Raw genomic sequence first — 27,646 nt, forward strand, 5'->3', positions numbered from 1 at the left:
GTACCCAGAACCAGAACCTGTAACAAAGGTTCCGGTTCCGGGTACCCTATAAAATTACATGACCCCCAAAAATTTTTTAAAATGGCAAAAAAACCCTTAAAAACTTACAAATATCCCCCCACCTGGCACTTGTTAACAAAAATAAAATTACAAATTATAAATTTAAAATTACAAACTCCATTACTTTGTAGAGGTAGATTCTCAAAAGTCAAACCAACTTACTTTAAATGTTATGAAATATAAATATAAATGTATTCACATTACTTTTTCTACAAAAGTTTTTATTAACCCCCTTAATATTTAATTTTATTTTATATTAGTCTCAGTTCCTTGTCCCTAGTTATGGTTCCAAAAATTTGGAACTGGAACCTACCCATTGACGATTGGTTCTGGGTAGGAACCGGAACCAAACCCAGGGTACCCGCCGGTTTCGGTTCCAACCGGTTTTTTTGAACACCCGTAGCTACTGTACATGGAAAGGGAAAGGGTAAACAAGGCAAAGGAAAGGCCAAGGCCAATCCTGAGTTCAAGCCTAAGACCCAAGATGTCCTCAAGCTTGCTAGAGGCATGAGCAAAGATAGAAAGGTTGTTTGCTATCATTGTGGGATACCTAGCCACTGGAGGAAACATTACAAAGCCTTCCTAGCAAGCAAGAAAAAAAAATCTGCATCTTCTTCTAAAAGTATGTATATGATTGAAATTAATCTTTCTCTTATTACATCTTGGGTTATGGACATTGGATGTGGTTTTCATATTTGCACTTCTGTGTAGGGACTGTGATAGAGTAGATCGCTTAGTCAAGAAGAGGTAGACCTACGAGTTGGATGTAACGCCCCACTTGAGGTACGTATTTGTTGTTTCTTCTTTCGCTCTTATTTGAGTTGGTTTTTGGTAATATTGTTTGATTGAGTGTTGTGTTGAATAATTGCCCTGAAATTGGTTAAAAAAAAAAGAAGTTAAATGTAACAAACTTCGCCGGGGCGAAGAAAAATCTTCGCCGCGGCGAAGAGGTGTTGAAGCCACGGGGAAGCTGCTGGACAGTTTCGCCGCGGCGACAGAAGTTTCTTCGCCGCGGCGACAGGCCGATTAAATTGTTNCAAGGAAATGAAGTCAAGCTGTGGAGATGATGATGGAATAGGGAGGCCAGAGTTAAGTGCGAAATGGGTGGCTTTGTTAACAATAGAGAAGGCTTGCTTATCTAAGATCTCCTTTGAAGGTATTGTGGAAAATTATCCCTTCTGCTATATGTAAGGTGCTGATAATTTTTAGTTTTAATTTTTAATTTTTTTTCATAGATTGACGTGTTCTTCTTAAACATTTGTGGAATAGCAATTGAATCATGAATTTCATTTGTTGGAACTGTTACCTTTCTCTCCTTTGACCTGTATTCTCCTAAATTGCGTGTCTTTTGTATTAGATGTGTCATTGTGTCTTATTCTTTATTAGTTCTTTAGCACATTCCATTGGTTTGTTTGGCTTAACATGCTTGTAAGTTTAATTACTGGATATTTTCTGTGTATTGTTTTGAGAAGTTATTTGAGGCGGGCCACCTTCTTGATTCTTTGCATGTTGCAACTTATCCAAAGCTTCCATTAATATTGTTCCAACCTTCTCATTAATCAATTATCTGCTGGTTATAGATGGTCAAAAGTCTTTTTGGATGCTAGGAATTGAGTGCATGTTAAATTATTATATTGAGGCCTTTTATTTTCACAGGAATTATCATCACCAAAAATATACCTATATTTGTGCATATACTGTGTATCCAACTCTATATATTTAAATTATATGCCTTTCACATGCTTTTTCTTTTTTATCTGTGTTAGTCTTTGCTAATTGTTCATCTGTTTATTTTTGTGGCCTTTGCATTTTTCAGATGCCACTGGTGCAGTGAGGAAGACTGGGGGCAACTTTAAAGAAAAGCTGAGAGAATTGGGAGGACTTGATGCAGTCTTTGAGGTCATCTTGAATTGTTATTCTGTTATGGAGGTGTGAGCCAGTATGTTTGTTTAATCTCATTATCTGTTTTTATTATATTTGATTGAAGTGTAATGTCTTGAATGAAACAAATTAAGAGATGTTAATGCTTCAAATCATGGGAAAGTTTTTTGATTCCCTGTGTTGTGAACAGGAAAGTTCTGTCAATTAATTATTTGCAGTGACAGATTTATACTTGTTGGTATACCTGTGTTCTTCAGTAGATAAATTGGGAAATTGGGATATGTTATGGTACTGTACTGATTTGAAATAGTAACATATATATATATCACATCATCATGCCATGAGCTTACACAGACCAAACAAGTAAAAGGAATACTGCATATTAACATTGAATCCAATAAGTCAGTAAATACAACCAAAACCAGATAAATACCAAAGGGTCAGTCGGATTACTATTTCAAATCAGTACAGTACCGTAACATATACCATATCTATGTGTGTGTGTGTGTGTATTTGAAATTATCACCAGAACTACAGCCACAATGCTATTTAGTTAGAAGGCTTTTAATTTCTGATTTCTGGAAGTTTTTGCCCTTGACTATCAATTCATGACATAATGATCTATAGTGTATCTCCTTTATAACTTCTGTTTAGAAACTTATTTAATGGAGATTATCAATAAATTTCTCTAAATGCCAAAATATTCATTTTTTCAGGGTTGGATATTACATAGTTCACCTTCTATTCAGACTGCAAAGCATAATCTGGACCTGCAGAGCCTTGTGTTTCTTTTAAAATGTTTGAAGATCATGGAAAATGCTACTTTCCTAAGTAAAGATAATCAGGTACAAATCTCCCCCCCTGCCTATCACTTGTTTGCAGAACTCAAAAGTGCCACAGTTACTAAAAGTTTAATCTCAAATCTTTCTTTAATATAGAGTCATTTGCTTGGAATGAAAGGGAACTTAATTTCTAGTGGGCCCCGACAGTCCTTTACGGAAATTGTTATAAGTGTCATCAAGACTCTTTCAGGTAACTAGTGGTGCAAGAGAATAGTTCTGAAATCTTTTTTTGTTTGTCCTTTGTTACATAGAGAGTACTTACCATCTTTGTTCAGCCCTGTTTGAGATTGCTTTTGATAACTTAAAAATAACTTGTATTTACAATTTCGTACTTATCCTGTCTGCGTGGAATTATTAATACCTTTGATCTCTAGATCTTTATCTACGTAGAAGTTCATCCACCTCTGCTGATGATAAGTCATATAATTTGTCTGATGGGAATGGGACTGGTCACACATCAGAATTGGCTCTAATTACTGACTGTAAAGGTACTTGATAATCCTTGTATTACTGTAATATTTGGGGTGCCTTGCCTTTTTTTCAAACTTATGTTGTTCTCATGAATTTGCAGAGAACAGCAACGAGGTTATATTCATCAGTTCTTCTAAAAGCTTCTCTAGTACTGAGTTGATTTCTTCTGAAAAGAGCTTTTGTGTATCTCAGAACAGTCGGTGGTTATCCACTGATCGTTTGGGTCATTCTGAATCCAATTCTGAGACCACCACTACATTGATGAATGACAGTTGCATTCTGAAGATGAGATCCCGTTCTTCCTTGTCCACCTCATGTAGTGGGACACCACGGAGTTCTGATAGTGGACCTTTAAGTGGTAATGGCCCAAGGACAAAATTTGATCCTGCAGAGAGACCTAATAGTAGAAAAGATGACAAGTGTGGACCTTTTGAGGATAGTGAAGATCCTTTTGCATTTGATGCTGATGATTTTGAGCCCTCAAAGTGGGACTTACTATCCGGGAAACATAAAAAACCTCAAACTAAAAAGAGTGGGGTAATTTGCAGAGATCTTGAAGATGAGTGTCAATATGAAATGATGATGAGCCAACCAGAATCAAGAAATGGGGAAAAGCACCAACTTCGATCAGGTAATGGGCTGAATCACCAGCCATTAAGTAATGGGGGAAATCTCTTTTCACAAGAAAGCTCATGTTCACTTGTCGATGATAAAGAGAATTCTGATCTTTTAGCTGATTGCCTTCTTACAGCTGTCAAGGTAATTCCAACTTATAAAATTTTGCATTACTAAATTCTTTTAGGTCCTATTAGTGCATCTCTGTTCTACATTGTTGGTTTAATTAATTTGCGGGGTATTATCTTTTGTGCAGGTTCTCATGAATTTAACAAATGACAACCCTGTTGGCTGCCAACAAATTGCCTCATGTGGAGGTCTGGAGACAATGTCTTTGTTGATTGCCAGCCACTTCCCCTCATTCAGCAAATCTCTGTCTCATTGCAGGGATAGTTCTGAGTTTGACCACCAGGATGATAGACCTATGACCGATCAAGAGTTGGATTTCCTTGTTGCTATATTGGGTCTGCTGGTGAACTTGGTAGAAAAGGATGGACTTAACAGGTTAATATTACTTCTTAATGTTTATCCTCATTCCTGTATATGTAGTTTGCATGAAGCTGTTGGTGCATGGCAGAATAGATTGTTCTTCTGATTCTACTAAACTATAGTAATGTGCTTATGGCTTCATGTTAGTCTTTTTATGTAGCTACTACTCATCTTTATGCATCTTAATCCCTTAATGTTTTATATCAAAACAATTTTCAAGTTCAGAAAGTTTCACTGTCGAGGGAAACTCTGTATCTAAGGCTAAAGTTGAAGTTCTTTTTGGCAATCTTAGCAATATTTCCCAATTATTTGCATAATTACAACACTCAAAAACCAAAATCCTCCTATGCATTCCCAAAAGTCATTGTACTTCTCTAGCATACTGCTTAATTAGATGCTAACTCGGGATTCTGTTTATTTTGTGGTCTGATATTGCAAAATTCATCCTGAAGTAGCGCCATTTCCAATATCTATAAGCATCCATGTATCCAGGCAATCAGCATTACTGCTAGTTATACTCGTACTTTTGTAACCGCTGTACTTAATAAATTAGATATCTTCTCAATGTTTTATCTTGGAAGTTGCTGGTCTGCTCTTTAGGGGCTAATTCTGGTTCAAATAGACAATGGTCTGTCTGAGCTTATGATGCAGCAAGTATTCATATTGCTGGCACATGACAAATAAATATCATGTTTTGTAGTATTTAAAACTTACAGTAAGGTTACTGCAGGTCGCGGCTTGCGGCAGCCAGAGTTCCATTACCTAATTCAAAAGGGTTAGAAGCAGAGAGTCATGGGGATGTAATTCCGCTGCTGTGTTCAATCTTTCTTGCTAACCATGGGGCAGGTGATGTAGTTGGAGAAGGAAATGCAGGTGATGAAGCTGGGGAAGGAAATGCACGTGAAGAAGCTGGGGATGGAAATGCAGGTGATGAAGCTGGGGACGGAGATGCTGTGCCTTGGGTGAGTGATTTACTCTCATGCCTTTTTTCTGGTGTTTGAAGCAAAAAGTCTACTTCAAATGAAACTCTAAAGCACTCTCTTTTTCTTACAATCGGGCATGATAATTTGATCATAGCTATCATTATTTAAAACCTATGTTATATTACAGGACGCTGAGGAAGCGGTTCTACAAGGAGAGAAAGAAGCAGAGAAGATGATTCTGGAAGCTTATGCAGCACTGCTACTGGCGTTTCTTTCAACTGAAAGGTTTCCCCCTTATCTGTTCATGTGACATTGTATTTCTGAAGTTTCTCAGAATTAATGTTTTCTTTGCTATTAACAGTGCGGATATACGTGGTGCAATTGCTGAATGTCTTCCAAACCGCAATCTGGCAATTTTGGTACCTGTGCTGGAAAGATTTGTGGTATGTACTTATTCCTTGTTGTAAGTGGGTCAAGCATGGATTAGCCACAAAATACTGATAAAATCGTATTATTAACCTCCTTTCATTGTCCTCCTGCTCACTGGTAATAATATATGTATTACCAGTTGAGAGTTTCATTCTCTTAGTTCCTTTGTGCCCTTTTCTTTTAATAGTCAACATCGAATGCTAGTTGTAGCGGTGTAGACAACTGTTGAGGGGCCAAAATCTGTAACTTGTAGAATGGTTTCAAAACAATTTACCAAGTCGGTGGCTATAAACAATTTGACAATTAACATGGTGCAGATGTTTCTCTCGGAACAATTTACCTGGTCTGTCAGATGAAACTAATTTATTCCTTTTTTGGTTTTTTACAGGCATTTCATCTAACATTAAACATGATCTCAGAGGAGACTCATATTGCTGTGAGTGAAGTAATCGAATCATTAAGAGTGGCATGAGAACTCGAGAAATGGATATTCTGTACAGCCTCGGCCCTTCTGTTAGATAGCTGTTTGCTTTTGCAGACTATAGTGCTCATGGCGACGGGATTGCTCCAGCATCACAAACGTAATATTCTGACTACCGGCCTGCTATTATAGTCTGATCGACCCCTTTTGTTTGGTTTTCCCCCTTTTTTCTTTTTTATACTTTTTGTCTTTTACACTATTCTTTGTAGCTGTTTTGTCATCGTCTTGATGTAGGCTGGGACGCATGTATACAAAAATGTGATAGCAGAATGAAATTTGTTTTTGTCTGTGCATTGTCTATATTGTCAGCAGTTGTAATGCGGTTCCCTCGGGCAAGTTTGCTTATTTTTTTTACCCAATGATTTGAGTCTACTGAAGGGTTATTTCATACCAAGGAAAATGTAAATAGAAATTAGCAATGAAATTGGTTGTTCGTATAAGATTTATTATGGCCTCTATCTCTCTTCCTAATTCCTCCTTGGTGAAAATCATTGAAGATGTAAGAAAGTTATATATTATTTCAAACATCAATGCGAGAATACAATTTATTACAAGCTTAAAAAGCTTTAAGCATTAGTAGATGCTTGATCTTGATCAGACAAGCGATTAAGGAAGGTGACGATGAACTCGTTGACCTGATCTGGGAGCTGCTCTTGAATGAAATGGTTTCCATCTGGGACGAATCTTGTCTCTAAATTATCCATATACTTGTTCACTTCTCCACTTGTAATGTAGTCTTCAATCCCTGGAAATTTAATGAAATAGTCTTTGCCACCCATTATTAGTAACACTGGAACTTCAACTTTTGGATTGTTGACGGTGAAATCCTCATGCTTTAACCTGTATAAATATGGAGAATGAAACCATTTCATAAGCAAAATTATTGGATGTTGTGAAAATAATTCTTAATTCTTACTTGTAATAAGGAACTCGCATTGGAGAATCAAATCCAGATTTTTGGTATAACATGGCATAATTGGCAAGATCTTCAATGGTTAGCCATGGCGGGGGAGGAGAAGATGGATCCACCATATCCATAATCTCCTTATTCTGGTCAGCTATCGGAATTTCACTTCTTGAGAAGAGAATATAGATTCTTCGCCACACGGTTTTCACATCAAATCGACCAAAGTCGGCCTCAGCTCTTCCAGGTTCCTGAACAAATTAATTCTAAATATTATCAGTCTTTGGATTATGTCTCAAATTTTTTAGTATTAGATCCCAAATCAAACAGTGGAGTACCTTCCAGCGGAAAATGTAGAAACCTTCAGGGAGGCCCTGGTATCGATTAGGTTTAGGAACGAAGAAAGGCACACCCAATGAAACAATCCCAGAAATCCTTTCTGGATGAAGAATGGAGAGCAGATACGCAGGCCATGATCCAAAATCTTTCCCAATAAGAAAAGCCTGTCATCAATTTCACTTTAGTTTCTGAGTTTCACACTAGAATAAGATCTTGCATCAGTTCAAGAAATGTCACCTTGTCAATATGAAAATAATCAAGAATGGTAAGCGTGTCCTCAACAAAGTCATTGAAAGATGCCTTTTCAGGTTCAGGGTGGGGTTCAGATAATCCATATCCTCTTAAATCAGGTGCAATTGTACGGAATCCGGCGGCCGCCAAGGTCAACATTTGATGCCTCCATGAATACCATGCCTCTGGGAACCCATGAATAAATACTACCACTCTTGGACCTGTAAGAAAGAAGATCAAAGACTCAATATTTTTATTTCATTTCAACATGAAACAACTGTGTGAATCTGAACCTGTTCCAATTTCAGCAACGTGAAGCTTCACTCCTCTTACGTCGATACACTTGTGCTGTATCCGATCCATCGACAGAGTTCAGAGTTCAGACAAGAAGGTTTACTGTTTGCAGTAGTGGTCAATGTCAAACACTTGTTGAAAAGCTTATAAACCAAAGAGCAAACGCATATCCCACCGCAGGTTTGGCCAAATTCTAAGGTGGCACCTTGGTTTGTATTTATTTTAGATTTCTACCGCTGATGTTTTTAAGGTTACAAAAGATGCTATTATCATAATTCCCTTAAAAAATAAATTAATAAATCACTTTTCAATCCCCAAATTAGTAGAATTATAAAATTAACTAGCTTACTTTCAAATTTATTTCAATAACACTCTTTACGACTATGCACCCTCTCAGGTTTTGCTCGATCTGGGCTTTTTTGAAGGGTCGAATCCTCCTGTCACCTCCATCATGTTCCCCATAGCCCTTACTCCAAAACCCCCTATGTTTCCCGATTGATTGACCCCTTCGATTATTGGTGCTGTTATCCTTAAGGTTTCGTTGTTCATGGCCAGACTTCGACTGTCAAAATCCAATTGGACACTGCCACTGCAACTAGCGTCTCCAACTCTACAAAACCCCTCTATCCCTAGCAACCAATTAATCGCTGTTCGTCGGCCAAGAGGTTTGTGTTCATGGTGTTTTTTGGTCAAGTGGTGAACAAAAAACAGTGAGCTGCCATGGCGTAGACGGATGGGGGTTCAAATGGTAATGACAAAGGTGATTTTGGGTGGAAGCATTGCTAGAAAAGGGCGAAAAACTATTCCCAATTCATTAAGAAAGTGGAAATGGTCCCGTTTTGCAATCAGGTCAACTAGATGACCATGTCCATTTCGTTACTAATAAATGCTTTTCATTCTTATTACTAATTTCTTGCTAATATTCTGCTTCTTATAAAAACATAAAAACATCTGAGGTAACCATTGCAGAGATTTTGTTGCGTGTTCAAGTCAGGTTTAGTTCATAGTAACCACAATTTTTGAAATACTTTAGTGATACATTGTTGGACATTACATATTTTTACATACAAAATTCAAGAATCCCAAATGGAGAATCTGAATTTGAGGTGTTTTTGAGTTGCATATGTTCATTTTCTCCTTATTTTTCAGCCTGTTTTCTCAGAACTCTTGTCCTTTAACAGGCTAATTACCACAGGACTTTTTTTTTTTTAATTTTAAAATGTATTAAACATTTTTCATTTTGAAACACTGGCTGCCAGCCTATTCAATTCATCAGTTGTATTTAGATAATGCCAAATTCTAAATGCACTTCTTGATGATCATATGAGGCTTTCCTTGAATTTATTAATAGTGCAGTTCAGGTGTGTAAAAAGATATATTACAAGCCACACAGAAGGCAAGTACATAAGTAACTTTCTCAAACACATTATTCAAGCGACATTCATATCTATTTCAAGGACCTTACATTCTTCAAGGAAGCCTTGTAACTCATACATATTTGTTGAGGAAGGTGAGGATTAGCTGATTCACCTGTTCAGGCAATTGTTCATGAACAAAATGGGTCCCCTCTGGCAAATATACGATCTCCAAATCTGGGACAAATTGTTTCACCTTTCCGCTTCTTATATAGTCCTCCATCCCCGGAAATTTAAAGACGTAATCTTGGTCACCCATGATCAGTAGAGCTGGAACTTTAACTATATTTTCTGCTACACCATTATCTTCCTGAAAACTCCTACAATTATGAAATTACAAAAATCAAGTCAAATCGTAATCAACCTACAACTCAGTTGACTTTCCTTAACAATGCCACCGCTACTCAGACATCAAATGTGAACCGAATGAACAATTAATGCATCATGCTCTGGAAGAATGACAGTAACAATCTGTAATATGAAGCAGGATGCTGACTGGCTATGGTAGAGAATCAAAACCATGAAGTGGTATAGAACATAAATGCACAAGTCAGTCCCTAAATAGGATTAAGCTTATTACCTATAAGGAACTTGCAATGCGGTTTGAAATCCGGATTTTTCATACAAAGTTCCATATTCTGCAAGATCTTCCTCTGTAAACCAAGGTGGAAGAGGAGTAGAAGCATCGACCAAATCCATGATCTCTTGGTTTTCGGCAGCTATTGGTATTTCACTTCTAGAGAAGAGTATGTAGATGTTCCTTACTACCGTCTTTGCATCAAGTCGGCCAAAATCAGCTTCTGCTCGTCCAGGTTCCTGATCAAGCATCAAAGATATGAAAATCGGCAAACCAAGTTGTTCCTCTATGCTATACATGTGAAAAGTAATGAACCCACAAGAATACCTGCCATCTTGCTATATAGAAGCCTTCAGGAAGAGTATCGCGGAATCGAGAGGGACCTGGAGGCATAAATGGCACTCCCATTGTTACAACTCCTCGAACCCTCTCTGGATGGAGAAGGGCAAACTGATAGGCCGGCCGGGCTCCAAAATCTTTTGCAACAAGAAAAACCTACGCTTATTGGGAAAGAGCATATCGTTAACATCCCCTTGATCTTAAACAATAACTTGGTCACAGAAATTCCCAACAAAGACACTCATGATAGTCCTGTTTTCAATAGATTCTGAGAAGATTGTTATTTATTCTATTGAAAGTCAAACTTGTTTTTTAAGGAACATCCCAGCAATCAATTTACTTAAATATTTTCAAACAGAATTTGACACTGAAATTTTCAGATTACATATCTGTTAAACTTAAACAAGAAACTACAAATACCTTGGAAATTCCGAGGTGGTCTAAAATTGCAAGGAGATCGTTTATGATGTCTTTAAAGGTGGCCTTTTCAGGTTGAGATGGTGGGTCTGATAAGCCGTAGCCTCTATAATCAGGAGCAATAGCCCTGAAGCCAGCATTTGCAGCAGCCACCATCTGATGGCGCCACGTGTACCATATCTCAGGGAAACCGTGCAAGAACACCACCACGTTAGGACCTGGAGATTATATTACAGATTAGAAACGAAGGGTGTTTGATTGCAAATATTTGAAACATAAGATATCGGAGACGGGTGAGAAACCTGTTCCGGTGTCGGCAATGTGAAGGTTGAGTCCCTGTACATTGATGAACTTGTGCTGGATTTTGTCCATGTTCAGAGGCACATTAAAAATGGGGACAGATTCTTATAACAAGAGTGCAGTGAGAGATAAGTCCATTGAACTTTGTCTTTAAGTCAAACTCCAAGATACCTCCATTTTACCTACTTTGGGTTATTCTTTATACACCCCTGAAAGTATTTAAAATTTAGAGTGCCCCATCAAGTACATAAACCCTAATTGTTCTAAGAAAACGTGAAGAAGGTGTTCACTATTTAGACTGTGATTTTGTTTTTAAAAATGCAGGAAATATTGGATTTCATTTACGGCATAAAAACTAACTGGTGGAGGGTATTTTTGTCTTCACAATTAATATTATTGTATTTAACAAAAATTATTAATGTAATATAATGTTTGGATAATAAAATGATATTTTAAAAGTCCTTAGATGGGAAAGTGTTATTAAACTATTCTTTTGGTGAGAAAAAGTATTTTACTCTTATATAATCTCGTCTCCTTTCAAACTATTAACTGTAATTTATAGGGAGAACGAAATTTTCCACCCAAGGTTTGGTGTAACAACACTTTCCCACCCACCGTTATATTCCATTAAGAAAATCCACTACTATTTAACTATAAAGACGAAAATACTCTTTATTATTTGATTTAATAATTTTTTTTATTATTTTATGTTATATAACTGAGTCAATTACCAATATACTCTCTCTTTAAATTTGAAAAATTGTATATAATTTTTAGTTAAATTCCAGTAAAACATTATTTTTAATAAAAAAGTTGAGATAAATTGTAAATTTGCATTCCCATTAACAATAACAATACCCTGTAATTGAGCAGTAATAAAAGGTGTTGGGTGGGTATAAAAATAAGCATTGTGAAGATTCTAAAGAGAGAGAAGAAGAGAAACATTAACTTTTTTTTTTTTCTTTTGATTGGTTCATGTCTCTGCTTTCATTTCTTTACTACCCACACCCCATACTCTTTGGAACAACAACAACATTTTGCAAAATCAAAATTATTTCTCTAGTATTCGCATAGACCATAGTACTCACCACCCAAAACCCTGAAACCTACATGGCTTCTCTAACATCTCTCTTTCATTCCCCAACCTTAATTTCCTGCTGTTCATCATCTTCTTCATCTCCTTCCTCCACCAAATGTATTCTGCCCACATCATCTTCTTCTTCTCCTTCCTTCACGAAATGTATTCTGCCCACATCATCTTCTTCTTCTCTTTCCTCCACCAAACCCATTAAAATTTCCATTCTCTACTGATATTATTCAACTGAAATTCATATAAATTTATTTTTTTTCAGGAACCCAAACAACACAGCATAACATCTAGCAAAGCCATTGAAGTTTTTTGCTCTCTACTGAAATTTAACAATTAAAATTCATATACAAACTCTTTTCACAACCCACACAAAATTCAATATCCAACAAACGGAAAACACCCGTTTCAAGAAAAGAATCTTCAAATCCTCCGACTACTGAAAATCCACAAAAAATGAACCCCAAACCCACAAACCATAAGATCCAAAAGAAAAAGAGTGTGGGAAAAGAAAAGGGGTTATGATGTCGGTGTCAGTGTCACTGTCGAGCTGGGTGTCTGTGATGCTGCCTTCGGCAGCGATTTGGTTGGCTGCTAGCTAAGTTGGTGGCGTCGCAGCTAGCCTAGCTTGTGGCTGAAGGTTTCGATGCTGCCAGCTTAGCTGGCGATTGTGGGTTACGCCGGCATCGCAGTCTCCAGCGTAGAAGGAAGAGATGATGGTGAAGATAAGAAAAAAAAAAGAAAAAAAAAAAAAAAGGAAAAAGCATATTTCAGTTTTTAAATTTTGATTTACGAGGTTTATGTAAATTGATCATCTTACCCTTCTTCATAACAGATTTTCTTAATAAAACATAACGGTGGGTGGGAAAGTGTGGTTTTGAAATTTAACAGGTGGGAAAATATCGTTCCCAAACCTTGGGTGGGAAAATGATGCTCTCCCTAATTTATAAATAGTATAAATATTAAAAAATGAGAATGCATATATAATTTGACTTATAATTAAATATTTCTTCAATATAATATAGTATAAAGCACATACGCTTGAATTATGGCATGCTTAAACCCTAAAGTCCAAACATACATTTTTCTTTTTTCTTTTTTAACCCACATAAATGAATTTAATTAAGAGTAATAATTATCCTAGAAATCTTATCAACATATTTGATTTGTGGTCATATATATGTTACTATTATATACTTACAACATACTATATATGTAACATAATTTATTTAATTAAATACAATTTAAAACAAATAAACATCAACATTATACATTAATCTAATTCGAGGGCTATTTGACGAGGCTGTCCACTAATTTAGTATCCGAAAACAAGCCACACAGAAGCAAAGTAATAGTACACAAGTAACTTTCTCTCACACAATATTCAAGCCACATTCATATTATTTCAAGGACCTCAAATAAGCCTCAGCAATCTGTTACATTCTTCCAGGAAGCCTCGAACTCATACATGTTTGTTGAGGAAGGTCAGAATTATCTGATTCACCTCATCAGGCAATTGTTCCTGAACAAAATGCGTTCCCTCAGGCAAATGCACGATCTCCAAATCCGGGACAAAATCTTTCACCTTCCCGCTCCTTATATACTCCTCCATCCCCGGAAATTTAAGCACATAATCTTTGTCTCCCATGATTAGTAGAGCTGGAACTTTAACTGTCAGTTCTGCAACGCCGTAATCTTCATGAAATTTCCTACAAAATTCCAAATTCAAGTCAAATTGTAATTAGCCTTCAACTCGTGAAATGTTGTTGAATATGTGTCTTATTTACCTATAGGGAACTTGCAATGCAGTTTGAAATCCAGATTTTTCGTATAGAGCTCCGTATTCTGCAAGATCTTCCTCTGTAAACCAAGCTGGAAGAGGAGTAGAAGCGTCCACCAAATCCATGATCTCCTGGTTTTCGGCTGCGATTGGTATTTCACTTCTAGAGAAGAGTATGTAGATGTTCTTTACTACCGTCTTTGCATCAAGGCGGCCAAAATCAGCTTCGGCGCGCCCAGGTTCCTGATCAAGCATGTTACGAAAATCAGAAAACAAATTGTTTCTCCATTGTTCTACATGTTAAAAGGGATGAACCTACAAGAGTACCTGCCATCTTAATATATAGAAGCCTTCAGGAAGATTTTGGCGGAATTGAGAGAGCTCTGGAGGCATAAATGGCACTCCTAATGTTACAACTCCTGCAACCCTCTCTGGATGGAGTAGGGCAAACTGGTATGCCGGCCGGGCTCCAAAATCTTTTGCCACAAGAAAAACCTATGCTCATTCAGAAAGACCAAATTGTAAAGATCCCAATTCATCTTAATCTAAAACAAATTAAGCCCTTTTTATCTGTTGCTCAGAGCACTCCTGTTTTCATCGTATTCTGAGAAAATTGTTATTTATTCTACTGAAACTCAAACTTTTTTTTTTTTATCTGCACATATAATTTGACACTGCAATTTTTAGAAGACATTTCTGTTTGTACCTTTGCAAGTCCAAGGTGGCTAGAATTGCAAGGAGATCGTTTATGAAGTCTTTATAGGTGGCCTTTTCGGGTTGAGGTGGTGGGTCTGATAAGCCGTAGCCTCTACAATCAGGTGCAATAGCCCTGAAGCCAGCATTTGCAGCGGCTAACAACTGATGGCGCCACGTGTACCATATCTCAGGAAATCCGTGCAAGAACACCACCACGTTAGGACCTGGAAGATTATTACAGATTAGAAATGGAACATAAGTAGAGTATGATGAGATTACAAAGAGAAACCTGTTCCGGTCTCAGCAATGTGAAGGTTGGGTCCCTGTACATTGATGAAGTTGTGGCGGATTGTGTCCATTTTCAGAGGGAGATTAGGAATGTGATTATGAATTAAGGCGGCCTTAAGCTTTTATTAGTCGGACTCGGGTTAGAGAGTCTTATCAGAATTCATCAGTGTCTGATAAGTCCATTGAATTTGTACAAATTCCAAAAGAAAAATAATACAGTCATTCATTGACGGTAGTGCACCAAACTTATACATCGAATAATGTGACAAAATATTGATCATTGATTAATTTTAACTTAATATTAATAAACGGTCAGGATTTTGTTACGTCATTTGGTGCATAAATTCGGTGCACTACTTCGATGACTATAACATTACTCAATTCCAAAATGCCTGCTTTTTACCTACTTAGAGATAATGTCAAGAAATCAATCACGTCAGTCAATCTGCAAACCAAATATCTTAGGTAAATAATATATTATTATTATACAAATGATATATCATTTGATTAAATTTCGAGTAATCCCTGATTCTACGCCCAATAGAACTGGGAATTTTGGCCCAGGCCCAAAAACCGGACTTGAGACCGATCCTTGAGAGGATCCGTCCTATAAGGTCTGGGCGAAAACCCAAACCAGGGGCAGTCCCTCCTCCTAGTCCAAGGCCCAGGCCCAAACCCCCCTTCTTAATTTCATTTATACCCTTGGCAAATATCCATAACATTTTATTTTATACGAAATTGATAATAAATATAAGGTTTAAAATAAATTTTACAAAATAAATAAATAAATAAATAAAGAATTTGACCGTTGAGCCACGGTCAACTAACCGTTGAGGCAACAATCATGGTGGGAAAAAAATTATTTTCTTTCACTTGCCCCCCAAACCTAAACTATAATAACCCTTTAAACCACACAATTTCCTCACAACTCTCAATCTCTCTACTCCAATTCTCAAACTCTCTTCAATTTATATTTATATTTATTCATCTATTATTCATATTATTATTTATATTATCCAATTTCTTCGATTTTAGTTATTTATTATTTTATCATAAATTCATAATGGAAGGGTTTGAACCATTTTCACCATTTCCAGAGGCAGCAATTCCACAACCAGAAACGGGTAAGACTGTGTCCAACCAAACACAATCGAGCTGCGACACCACCGTCGAAGAGGGTCGTGTCCGGGGTATGACAATTCTTCACCAAATCAAAACGGGCAAAGCCAAATGGGCAGGGGGGAGAGACGTGCGGGGTATGTAATTTTTGTCCAACTGTTATCGGCACTGAGCACAGGACTTCGACAATGCGGCGACACTTGGAGAAGAAGCACCTTATTGGTCCAGTTCAACTTCAACCGGACTTGGTAAGCAAATTCAAACTCAACTTAATTTTAATTCACAATCTTCAACTCTCTCAACCTGACAATACAATGTACACTAAGCATGAGAGGAAATAGCAAGATACATAGTTGTTACGGACTCTCCCTTTTCTTTATCTAAAAATCCTTTTTGTATTGATATGATTAAAATTGCTTTTTGTACACAATATAACTCTGTTAGTAGGGGTACAAGTAGAAGGTGTTAGGATAGGTGCACTAGAGCCAATAATATTAGGACATTTGTAATAATATTATTGAATATTGATAAAGGCATAACTTGTGTATCATAGCATTAATTTATTATTCGTATATATGTTGATATATGTTCTTAGAAGGGTTGAACCGTGACGAGGGAATTAAGTGTTTCAAATCTTAATTGTGAGAACCTTATGATCACATATGCTAGCCATTCTAGAATTGTCTGTAGCCCCAGTATTGATTTGACCAAGGACAAAGATTATACGGTAAGACTATCATAGCGTTGAATGACCCTATTGAAAGGTAGTAATGATCCTCACATGTCAAGGTTCTTAGGTGACAACCTGATGTGGCACATGGGTGCTTGTTGATGACAAGTTCACTGGATCGACCTTCTGGAGGATTTCACACAAGATGGTAACGCCAGTGTTTGTGGAATACATCCCCCAATGGATGGTGGTGCATGTGATCCCTGGACTTGAGATCACTAGAGCGTCGTGTGTAAATATTGATGTAATTTGACATTAGCTTAACACAATACTATTGAGGGTTATTAGTACGGTAGTCGTTAGTTACATTGAGAAGTACACTATGGCTATGGTAGTATGGTTGATCAACAAACGATTCATCACTCCTGGTTATAGGAGAAATTATCTCGCTGAGATATTCGATTAGAAAGTACAACTGTAAAATCTATGGCCACAGTGGAATCGAGTAGTCGAATCCAATTTATATGGTCGTTGATTCGACAACCGAATATAAACATAGCATGATACATTCATTGAAGTTGACACTACTTATGTACTTCAAACCTTGATGAGATAAATGATGGTGAAAGGATTGTAATTACACGATAACCATACTATTGAAAGGTAGCTACTTCGCTGAATCTTTATTTGTTGGATAATCATGATGCCTTGCTAGAGGCTAATCTTGATTGGTGTATGGAACACTAAATAGTTGATGCTTAATTATAAATCTAGTCACTGCCAACATAATAAAGAGTCTATGGGTCAGACATATTAAAAGCAGTTTTCATTGAGAATGAAAATGAAGGGTAATTTCGTCTTTTGGATGAAAAATGGTGTTTTGGTAATTTTACTGTATGATTAAATTCACCGAAGGTCGTTCCCAGCATCCAATATTTATAGTTGTAATTATAATAATATTAATATAAAACATTAATATTAATATGGATTAAATAAATATATCTAATATAATTAAATATATTTAAATATCCCATTAATTAAATATATGAATAAATAATTATTCATATTTATTTATTAGGAATATATATTTAATTGGGAAATATCCTATTGCAAAATAGGAAGGTATATTTAATTGGGAAATATTTTATTGCAAAATAGGAAGGTATATTTAATTGGGAAATATCTCATTCCAAAATAAGGAATGGAAATATTCCTATTCTTAATGGGGAATATTTTATTCCCCACTATATAAGAAAAGGAATGGGAGAATTAAATAATAAGAAGTTCACTATTTTTCTCCCAAGAAAAAAACCCTAGCCACCTATTAGCTTTTGAGAGAGAATTTCTTTCTCTCGTGCATTCTCTCTTCTTGCACCCAAGGATTCTAGCCAACTTCCTTGCGTGTGGATTAGCCTCCTTGCCTTTGTGTGGACTTCTCAGGAGCGATTCCATCTTGAATTGACTAGTGAAAAGTAAATCAAATAAACCAGAAGGAGCCTCCAAACGTAGGTAATAACAACAATTCTTGTATGTGTTGTTTTATTTTATAAACGGATTGCATATATCAATCTTGATCATGGGATTAACGGGTTAATTGAATAAAAAAATTTGTTTTATATTTTGTGTATTATTTAACCATAACCCTATAATGGTGTCGAGCTTGGATTGATATATGTTTTCTGTTATTGACACGTTGAATGATTTGATAGAAAAACTGCATGTCAAGGTTTTTGTTTCAATTGTTTAAATTGAAATTGATTAAATCTATTTTTAATCTTGTTGATGAACAATGAATTTGGTTTGATTACAGTTACGAAAACCCTGAAAACATGGCTACTGTAGGGCTACACGTTTTGGTGCACAACCACTGTCCCAAGTCGCGCAGCCCTCTTATGGTGGCTGTACGCATCTAGGCTGCAAAAACATGTGCTTGCTACGCACGACCTGTCCCTTGATGGCCCTTGGCCATGCGTTTAAATGCATGGCTGGCCAACGCCCTTGGCCGTGCATTTAAACGTACGGCTGACCATTGTGGGCTACACGCGACTGCTTCAGACGCCTGTCCCAGGCGCTTGTTGTTGCCCTAAGTGCCTGTCCCAAGCACCACGCGCTGCTGTTGGTCACGCACACTTGTGCATGACCCTTAACCGTGGCCTGTTAGTAGTGCATGGCCTGCCCATGACAAGCCAAGGCTGCACATTCACTTGTGCAGTCGCCCCGGTGTTTTTGGTTGCGCGATAACACATGCAACCTAGCGGAAGAAGCCTGTTTTAGGCTTATAGGGATATTGCTGATCATTGTTGGTCGTACCCCGATCAATGAGTTGTTTCCCTCGAGCTTTTGTGTGGAAATTGAAGGGTAAGGGGTCCCTCCCGATATTGCGGGAGAAAGATGTTTTAGGAATTAGAAGGTGGTGTTTTGAACTTTTTGCTGAGCCATAAAATAGAGCAATTGTTGCTGATATGAACTTTTCAGTTTGTTTTCAAATTGGATAGAGACTAAACTATAAATTTTGCAAGTTTAGGGACTAAAGAAAATTTTGCATAATTAAAAGGGGTAAAATAATTTACCTTGTAAATTTAAAATTGAGTTTTTAAATGATATGCCATATTTTATTGATGTCTAAATATGCACAGTGTTTAGTACTTGGCCATCGATCTTAGGTTTATTATTTATTATGGGATGAATGCTTGTAATTTTATAATTATTAATAGGGCTTGCGTGTCCTGCCTATCTCTTTACTCTCAATGTATTCTCTTCTCATCTAAATCCCCTTGAATGTAACTCAAGGTTTTTTTTTTTTATTTAATGTAATTTAGAATGGGGTTATATTATTGTTGTAAAGAAGATGGAGCGAAGGTGTGAAGCAAGTCCCGAAGACTTCAATGAAGTTTTTTAATAAATTGCATGAACCTAGGTTGACCTACCAATTCCTCAAAGCTAGGGAATTTGATTTTAGATTGGCCATGTACTGACACATTTAATTTTATCTTAGAAAGCATACTAAGGTTGAATGTTTTAACATGCCACACTATAATATACTAAAAAGATAATAAAATTGGTGAGATAATAAAATCAAGAACCCTCAATTAAGATATTAAGTCACAAATAACAATACGCCTTCCATCAATATGGGATTAATCAAACCAGTGTTCATCGTGGCTTTGTTTGCTCTTGTGAAGGGTACACTTTTACTAGTGGGAGGTTAATTATTCATTGGAGGTTATCCTTAATAATGATGGGTTCGACTTAACTAGGTGTACTTTGCTTGTTTGCCTCCGCGAAGGTTGATAAAGGCATAGTAGAGTAGTGCACTTAAAAATGCACAAGAGGATAGGTAGTGTCCTCCTACTCACTGATTCGAAAGTTACACTTAAAGACAATGGTTGATGCCGTTGGATTGTGTATTCGGTTTGTTGGCTTGATTTACATTTGAGCTTAATAGCTGGTGCTATTAGATGGTGTAGATTAAAGTTTGTTGACCTACCTAATCATCCTATTTTTATTTGTTCGCCCCTGTGAAGGTTGAAATAGAAATGATGGGATTTCGGCCCACTAGAAAGACCAACAGGCCTTCCTGAGTTTAATAGTGAGGGCTATTGAGCTTGAGTAAAATAGTGGGAGCAATTGATTAAGAAAATGCCTTATTAATTAACATAGTATTAACTCTGTTTAAATTTTACATTTGTAGATTCATTTTCATTAACTTATCTCTGCGATCAACCATCGATAAAGAAAGTAGGTTTGACGGTATGAACTTCACTGACTGGTATCAAAATCTAAGGATCATACTAAAGTTAGAAAAGAAGTTGTACATCATCAATGAACCTATTATGGAAACGCCTAAACCTGAGGCTACTCATGAAGCAAGAAATGCTTATCAAAGGTATTTTGATGATGTTGACATTGTTCGATGTATCATAATGGTACCATTGACACTTGATTTGCAAGAGCAACATGAAAATTTGGATGCTAGTTCTATCATCACAAATCTCAAGGAACTCTTCCAGAAGCATGCAAGACACAAGCGATACAAGGTGTCAAAGGCATTGTATATATGTTGTATGGTTGAGGGAGCCCTAGTTGGCCCGCATGAAGTCAAGATGATTGGCTACATCTAAAGGCTTGAGACTTTGGGATTCATCATGGATGCATAACTATCCATAGATCTTGTTTTGCAATCCTTGCTTGGTTCATTCTCCCAATTCATATTAAACTTTAATATGAATTCTATGGAGAAGACTCTCTCAGAGCTACTGAGTATGCTAAAGACCGCGGAGAAGGACATGAAGAGAAGTCCAAACCAGTGCTACTAGTTGCTGCTACACATGGAAAGGGAAAGGGTAAACAAGGCAAAGGAAAGGCCAAGGTCAATCCTGAGTTCAAGCCTAAGACCCATGATGTCCTCAAGCTTGCTAAAGGCATCAGCAAAGATAGAAAGGTTGTTTGCTTCCATTGTGGGATACTTGGCCACTGGAGGAAACATTACAAGGCCTTCCTAGCAAGCAAGAAAAAGAATTCTACATCTTCTTCTAAAAGTATGTATATGATTGAAATTAATCTTTCTTTTATTACATCTTGGGTTATGGACATTGGATGTGGTTTTCCTATTTGCACTTCTGTGTAGGGATTGTGACAGAGTAGATCACTTAGTCAAGGAGAGGTAGATCTACGAGTTGGAAATGTAATGGAGATCGAGATGCTGACCAAGTTGATGTTCTCAAATATTCCCAAGATCCTTTGCAAGGAATTGGCGGTCCAATGACTAGGGCAAAGACAAAAAGGATGAAAGAGGCTTTGCAAGGCTTGATCATGGAAGTGCAATACAAAGCAGCTGTACTAGAAGACTCTAAGACTAAATTCGAAGATTTCAAAGCTTCACCAAGGATGATCTATTATCTTTTTACGCAAGAGGTAGATTCGGAAGATCAAGTTGGATGCGAGGATTAATTTAGAACTTAATTTTCGTTTTTTTTTTAATCTTGGGCTTTTTTTAATGTTTTAATTATCATTAGATTCTTTAGTCTTTTATTTATTTAAGTTTATTTAGGCCCAATTCGCTTGTACTTAAGCCCAACCCCTTTTTTTCAAATAGCTAGGGTTTTTTTTTAGGGTTTGCTGCTTATAAAAAGGGGCAGCCATGTTATTTTTGAGGGACATATTATTATCAATTGAAGTTTACTTTCAGAAAACTATTTGCTTGCCTTCTTGTGTTCTTGAATGAATGCTTGAATCTCGACTTATCAAAGGGAGTGATCAACCTTTGTGGCGTCTCAAAATTAAGATTTTAAGGACTTAGTTTCCTTAAGGTTCTAATTCAGTCATCCTCAACACGTTCCTAGCAAACTAATTAACTTGTTCCTATTCCATTGAGTTTGTGGGTTCCTAGGGTAATTCGCCTAGAGGGTCTACATCATTTGGTATCAGAGCTTTAGTTGCTGGAAACAGGTTATTTATCTCCAACACTCTTTGTTTGCTTTCTTGATTCAAAAAAAAAAAAAAAAAAAAAAATTAAATTCGTGCTTTAATAGTTCTTCTGCGTTTTCTTTGAATTTCGTTTCACAATTCTCTTTGAATTCTTCCTTTCTTTTTAAATTTTCTTGTGCTTTATTTTTATGTGTTCAATCCATCGTTGTTTCCCCAAAAAAAAAAAAAAAAAAAAAATGAAGAACAAAGTGGCAATTTCGAGTTGTTAAATTTCCCATTCTTGTTCTCTTTGCTAAGTATCCTATTTTTGTTGAATTAAATTGCCAATTCTTGTTTTCTTGCTTGAGTTTCTTATTCTTGTTGAATTAGTTTCCTTTATTATGTTCTAGTTTCCTTTTTATTTTGTTCTAGTTTCCCTTTATTTTTTGTTCTAGTGATTGTTTCAACTATATACAAGGTTCTTTGTTGTCTTTTGCCTTCTTAATCAGTTAGTGTCAATTCTAGTGATTTCTTTCACATGTCTTTTGCTTCCTTTTAGAGTTTTCTTATTTTTTCTTGGTTCTTTAGAGTCATCTTGGGTCTTTTTTTCTGTTCACCGCTTGCCTCAGCTAAGTTTTAAAGTTCTGATTTTTGAGATTGTCATCATCTAACCGGTTGCTTCTTGAGATTTGTGAATTCTTTGATTATGTTAAAAACATAAAGGGGGTTGGCTTGGCTTTGAGTGGTAAAAGGCAAGAGAGATCATCATCAAGAAAAACCCAAAATAGTGTGAAACACAAGTGATAACAATCTGATTTGAGTGTAAACACGTGAGGGAGTGTGTGAGGAACAACACCTTTTTTTTATATTTAATTTTACAGGTTGAAACCATGAGTAAGGAAGGAGGAGAACCATAAGAGGTCGACATGAAATTCTTCATCAAGGCTGTTAATGACCAATTTAAATTACTGAATGCGAGATTGAATGATTTGGAGTCCTCTTCTGCTTCTAAATCACATAGAAGACATGAGTTCGATGAAGAAGACAAAGCTAATTCCGACGTGGAGAGAACAAGTTATAAGCAGGCCAAGAAGGTTGACTCCAAAGGAGATAACAATATATGCAGTATAAAGATGGCAATTCTGACTTTTCAAGGAAAGAATGATCCTGAGCTATACTTGGAGTGGGAAAGAAAGGTTGATCACGTATTTGATATTCATAATTACTCCAAGGAAAAGAAAGTAAAGCTAGCAGCCTTGGAGTTTACAGATTATGTAGGTATATGGTGGGATCAATTAGCGATCAATAGGCGCAGGAATGGTGAGAGGCCTATTAGGTCATCGGAAAAGATGAAGTTGGTGATGCACAAGAGATTTATACCTAGCCATTACTATAGAGATTTGTATAGGAAGTTGCAAGGACTGGTTCACAGTTCCATGAGTGTAGAGGATTATTATAATGAGATGGAAATCGCCATGATTAGAGCAAACATAGAAGAAGACAGAGAAGCAACAATGGCTAGATTCATTGCCGGATTGAACAAGGAGATTGCTGATGTGGTTGAGTTGCAACATTATATAGAGATGAAGGAGCTACTGCATAAAGCCGTTAAAGTGGAGAAGCAAATCAAGTCCAAGAGGTTCAGATCTGGTTCGTCCTCTAGCTCTCCATGGCGATCAAATTAGAAGGACAACAAAGTGCCTTTAGAACAAAAGAAGAAGCAAAGTCGAAGAAGTCGGTTGCTGTTCCTAAAGGTAAACCTGAAACTAAAACTCTTACTAAGTCATGTGATATTAAGTGTTTTAGGTGCCAAGGGTTCAGACATATTGCTTCCGAATGCTCAAACAAAAAGGTTATGGTTGTACGGGCAAATGGGGAAGTCAAAAGTGCTAGCTCAAGTGACGATGAGATGCCACCATTGGAGGATTGTTCCGATGTTGAAGTGGAAGAACCTGTGCATGGTGATTTACTTGTTACAAGGAGAGCCTTGAGTATACAGCCGAAGGATAAAGGAGATAAGGAGCAACGTGAGCATATTTTTCACACAAGATGCCACGTGAAGGATAAGGTATGTACATTGATTATTGATAGTGGGAGTTGTACTAATGTTGCTAGTACTTTGTTGGTAGAAAAGTTGAATTTGAAGTGGGAGAAGCATCCTAAATCGTACAAGCTACAATGGCTGAATGACTGTGGAAAAGTGAAGGTAAACAAGCAAGTTCGGGTTCCTTTTTCCATTGGCAAGTATGAGGATGAGGTTCTTTGTGATGTGGCACCGATGTATGCTGGTCATATATTACTTGGCTGACCGTGGCAGTTTGATAGGAGGGTGTCGCATGATGGGTACAAAAATCGTTATTCTTTTGTAATGAACAACCGAAAAGTTGTACTAGCCCCTCTCAAACCTTTGCAAGCTTATGAGGACCAGATTAGGATAGCAAGAGAGTGCAAAATGAGAGAGAAACAAAAGTGTGAGCAAGAGGAAAATAGAAAGAGATCAAGTGAAGTCGAGAGGAAAAATGGAGAGAAAAGTGAGCAAAAAGGAGAGAAAATTGAGCAAGAAGGAGAGAAACATAAAAGAATGAGTGTACTTGCTGAAAAACATGAGGTTAAGAGTGTAATGATGGCGAGGCAACAAATACTTGTACTTATGTACAAGGATATTTATTTTTCTACTAACGACCTTAACTCATCTCTGCCTAGTGTTGTCGTGTCTTTATTATAGGAATTTGAGGACTTATTTCCCGAGGAGATTCCCTATGGATTACCACCTTTAAGAGGAATTGAGCATCAAATAGACTTTATACCTGGTTTCGTCATACCAAATCGACCTGCTTATAGAGCTAATCCCGAGGAAAGGAAGGAGATACAAAGGCAAGTGGATGAGCTGTTGCAAAAAGGATTTGTAAGGGAGAGTCTCAGCCCATGTTCGGTTCCTGTCCTCTTAGTCCCAAAGAAAGATGGAACATGGCGCATGTGTGTGGATTTCCGAGCTATTAACAAGATAACGGTAAAGTATAGACATCCTATCCCCAGATTAGATGATATGCTTGATGAATTGCATAGCTCTCAATTGTTTTCTAAAATTGATTTAAAGAATGGCTATTATCATATTCGCATGAAAGAGAGAGATGAATGGAAAACTGCATTTAAAACTAAATATGGATTGTATGAGTGGTTAGTAATGCCTTTCGGTTTAACTAATGCACCTAGTACATTCATAAGGTTAATGAACCATGTCTTGCGTGCTTTCATGGGAAAATTTGTGATAGTTTACTTTGGTGATATTTTAGTTTATAGCAAAAATTTGGATGAACATGTGAAACACTTGCATGCTGTGTTTAGGGTGTTGAGAGAGCACCAATTGTACGCAAATCTTAAGAAGTGCACGTATTGCATGGAATCTGTTGTGTTTCTTGGATTTGTTGTTAGTTTGCAGGGTATTAGTTGATGAAGAAAAGGTAAGGGCAACAAGGGACTGGCCTACACCTAAGAATGCGAATGAGGTGAGAAGTTTCCATGGTTTAGCAAGTTTTTATCGAAGGTTTGTTAAAGATTTTAGTTCTATTGCTGCACCTTTGAATGACCTTGTTAAAAAGAATGTTGTTTTTAAGTGGGATGATGTGCATGATTGGGCTTTCAAAACTTTGAAAGATAAACTAACTAATGCACCTTTGTTGTGTTTGCCTAACTTTGATAAAGCTTTTGAGATATAATGTGATGCATCCGGAATTGGAATAGGAGCTATTTTGATGCAGGATTCTAAACCAATTGCTTATTTGAGTGAAAAGCTAAGTGGGGCAGCGTTGAATTATCCTACTTACGACAAGGAGCTTTATGCGTTAGTGAGAACTCTTTAAACATGGCAGCATTACTTGTGGCCAAGGGAATTCATCATTCATTCCGATCATGAGAGCTTGAAGTTCTTGAAGACCCAAGGTAAGCTTAATAAAAGACATGCTAAGTGGTTAGAGTTCATAGAAATGTTTCCTTATGTAATCAAATACAAGCATGGGAAGGAAAACGTTGTGGCTCACATTGTCTAGGAGGTACGTATTATTTACTTCATTGCAAACTAAATTACTTGGTTTTGAATTGCTTAAGGATTTGTATGCGAATGATTTTGATTTCAGCCAAGTATGGAATGCATGTGATAAGTGTGCGTTTGGTGATTTTTATAGGCATGAAGAATTTCTATTCAAGAAAGATAAATTATGTGTACCTATTTGTTCTGTTCGTGAGTTGCTTGTTAGGGAAAGTCATGGGGGAGGTTTGATAGGTCACTTTGATTTATCTTTGTTTGATGTAGGTGATTCCAGGACGAATCCCTTCGAAGAGGAGCAGAATAATGGAGATCGAGGTGCCAACCAAGTTGATGTTCTCAAATATTCCCAAGATCCTTTGCAAGGTATTGGCGGTCTAATGACTAGGGCAAAGACAAAGAGGATGAAAGAGGCTTTGCAAGGCTTGATCATGGAAGTGCGATACAAAGAGGCTGTACTAGAAGACTCTAAGACTAAATTCGAAGATTTCAAAAATTCACCAAGGATGATCTATTATCTTTTTACGCAAGGGGTAGATTCGGAAGATCAAGTTGGATGCGAGGATTAATTTAGGACTTAATTTTCGTTTTTTTTTAATCTTGGGCATTTTTTTTTTATGTTTTAATTATCATTAGATTCTTTAGTCTTTTATTTATTTAAGGTTATTTAGGCCCAATTCGCTTGTACTTAAGCCTAACCTGTTTTTTTCAAATAGCTAGGGTTTTTTTTAGGGTTTTGCGGCTTATAAAAAGGAGCAGCCATGTTCTTGAATCTCGACTTATCAAAGGGAGTGATCAACCTTTGTGGCATCTCAAAATTAGGGTTTTAAGGACTTGGTTTTCTTAGGGTTCTAATTTGATCATCCTCAGCACGTTCCTAGCAAACTAACTTGTTCCTATTTCATTGAGTTCATGGGTTCCTAGGGTAATTCACCTAGAGGGTCTGCATCAAAATGGAGTGCGACTTGCTGCATTAGTCGTAGGGATTTATTATTTATCTTTACCTTCGAGCCTTATATTAGAACTCTCAGATTGTTATTATGTTCCTTCAGTTTCTAAGAATATTATTTCTGTATTCACGTTGGTCAATGTTGGATATCAGTTTTTGATAACTAATGGGTCATTATCTTTTGGTTTGGATAGTATTCAATATTGAACTGCTAAATTACATAATGGTTGTATATTCTAGATTTAAATAATAATGAGATATTTAATCTTGAAAATAAGGAAGCCAAGACGATGGCTTAATCAAACCTATTTATGGCATTATAGGTTGGTCATGTGAACCAGACTCGCATATCAAAACTCCATAGGGATGGAGTTTTGGACCTGTTTGACTTCCAGTCTTCTAAGGTATGCAAGTCGTTACTATTAGGCAAAATGACCAAGTGTAAGTAATTGATCCACCATACTCAGCGGAAAACAAAAATTCAATCGGTAAATCAATTACCTTTCTTTGCCTAGATCCGAGTATAGATTATACCGTTTACATTTTTATAAACAAAAATCTGTATAAAGTAAATCCGTTCAAGGATTAGAATACTTATGTAT

General features: G+C 36.7%; 3 protein-coding genes and 2 pseudogenes across 3 annotated transcripts; 2 read left to right on the forward strand and 3 right to left on the reverse strand.

Moving 5' to 3' along the window:
* Positions 1-1,103: 1,103 nt before the first annotated feature.
* On the forward strand, positions 1,104-6,493 carry LOC116108712. The gene is made up of 11 exons (XM_031394940.1): positions 1,104-1,216; positions 1,877-1,989; positions 2,658-2,786; positions 2,880-2,973; positions 3,158-3,271; positions 3,355-4,013; positions 4,126-4,373; positions 5,089-5,320; positions 5,469-5,566; positions 5,643-5,724; positions 6,099-6,493. The coding sequence occupies exons 1-11, from the start codon at positions 1,105-1,107 to the stop codon at positions 6,180-6,182; spliced, it is 1,965 nt and encodes a 654-aa protein (XP_031250800.1). The 5' UTR covers position 1,104; the 3' UTR covers positions 6,183-6,493.
* Positions 6,494-6,689: 196 nt separating this feature from the next.
* On the reverse strand, positions 6,690-8,110 carry LOC116108728 (bifunctional epoxide hydrolase 2-like). Its single transcript, XM_031394958.1, has 5 exons — positions 7,959-8,110; positions 7,672-7,886; positions 7,434-7,598; positions 7,108-7,346; positions 6,690-7,031 (listed from the first exon to the last, which is right to left on the reverse strand). The coding sequence occupies exons 1-5, from the start codon at positions 8,026-8,028 to the stop codon at positions 6,758-6,760; spliced, it is 963 nt and encodes a 320-aa protein (XP_031250818.1). The 5' UTR covers positions 8,029-8,110; the 3' UTR covers positions 6,690-6,757.
* Positions 8,111-9,275: 1,165 nt separating this feature from the next.
* Positions 9,276-11,169, reverse strand: LOC116108730 (bifunctional epoxide hydrolase 2-like). The gene is made up of 5 exons (XM_031394959.1): positions 11,010-11,169; positions 10,711-10,925; positions 10,279-10,446; positions 9,955-10,190; positions 9,276-9,694 (listed from the first exon to the last, which is right to left on the reverse strand). The coding sequence occupies exons 1-5, from the start codon at positions 11,077-11,079 to the stop codon at positions 9,448-9,450; spliced, it is 936 nt and encodes a 311-aa protein (XP_031250819.1). The 5' UTR covers positions 11,080-11,169; the 3' UTR covers positions 9,276-9,447.
* A 2,387-nt stretch (positions 11,170-13,556) lies between these two features.
* On the reverse strand, positions 13,557-14,929 carry LOC116108721 (annotated as a pseudogene).
* Positions 14,930-24,421: 9,492 nt separating this feature from the next.
* Positions 24,422-27,343, forward strand: LOC116108713 (annotated as a pseudogene).
* The last annotated feature ends 303 nt before the right edge of the window (positions 27,344-27,646 follow it).

This window comes from Pistacia vera, unplaced genomic scaffold, assembly GCF_008641045.1.
Source record: "Pistacia vera cultivar Batoury unplaced genomic scaffold, PisVer_v2 Contig568, whole genome shotgun sequence".
Lineage (NCBI taxonomy): Eukaryota > Viridiplantae > Streptophyta > Magnoliopsida > Sapindales > Anacardiaceae > Pistacia > Pistacia vera.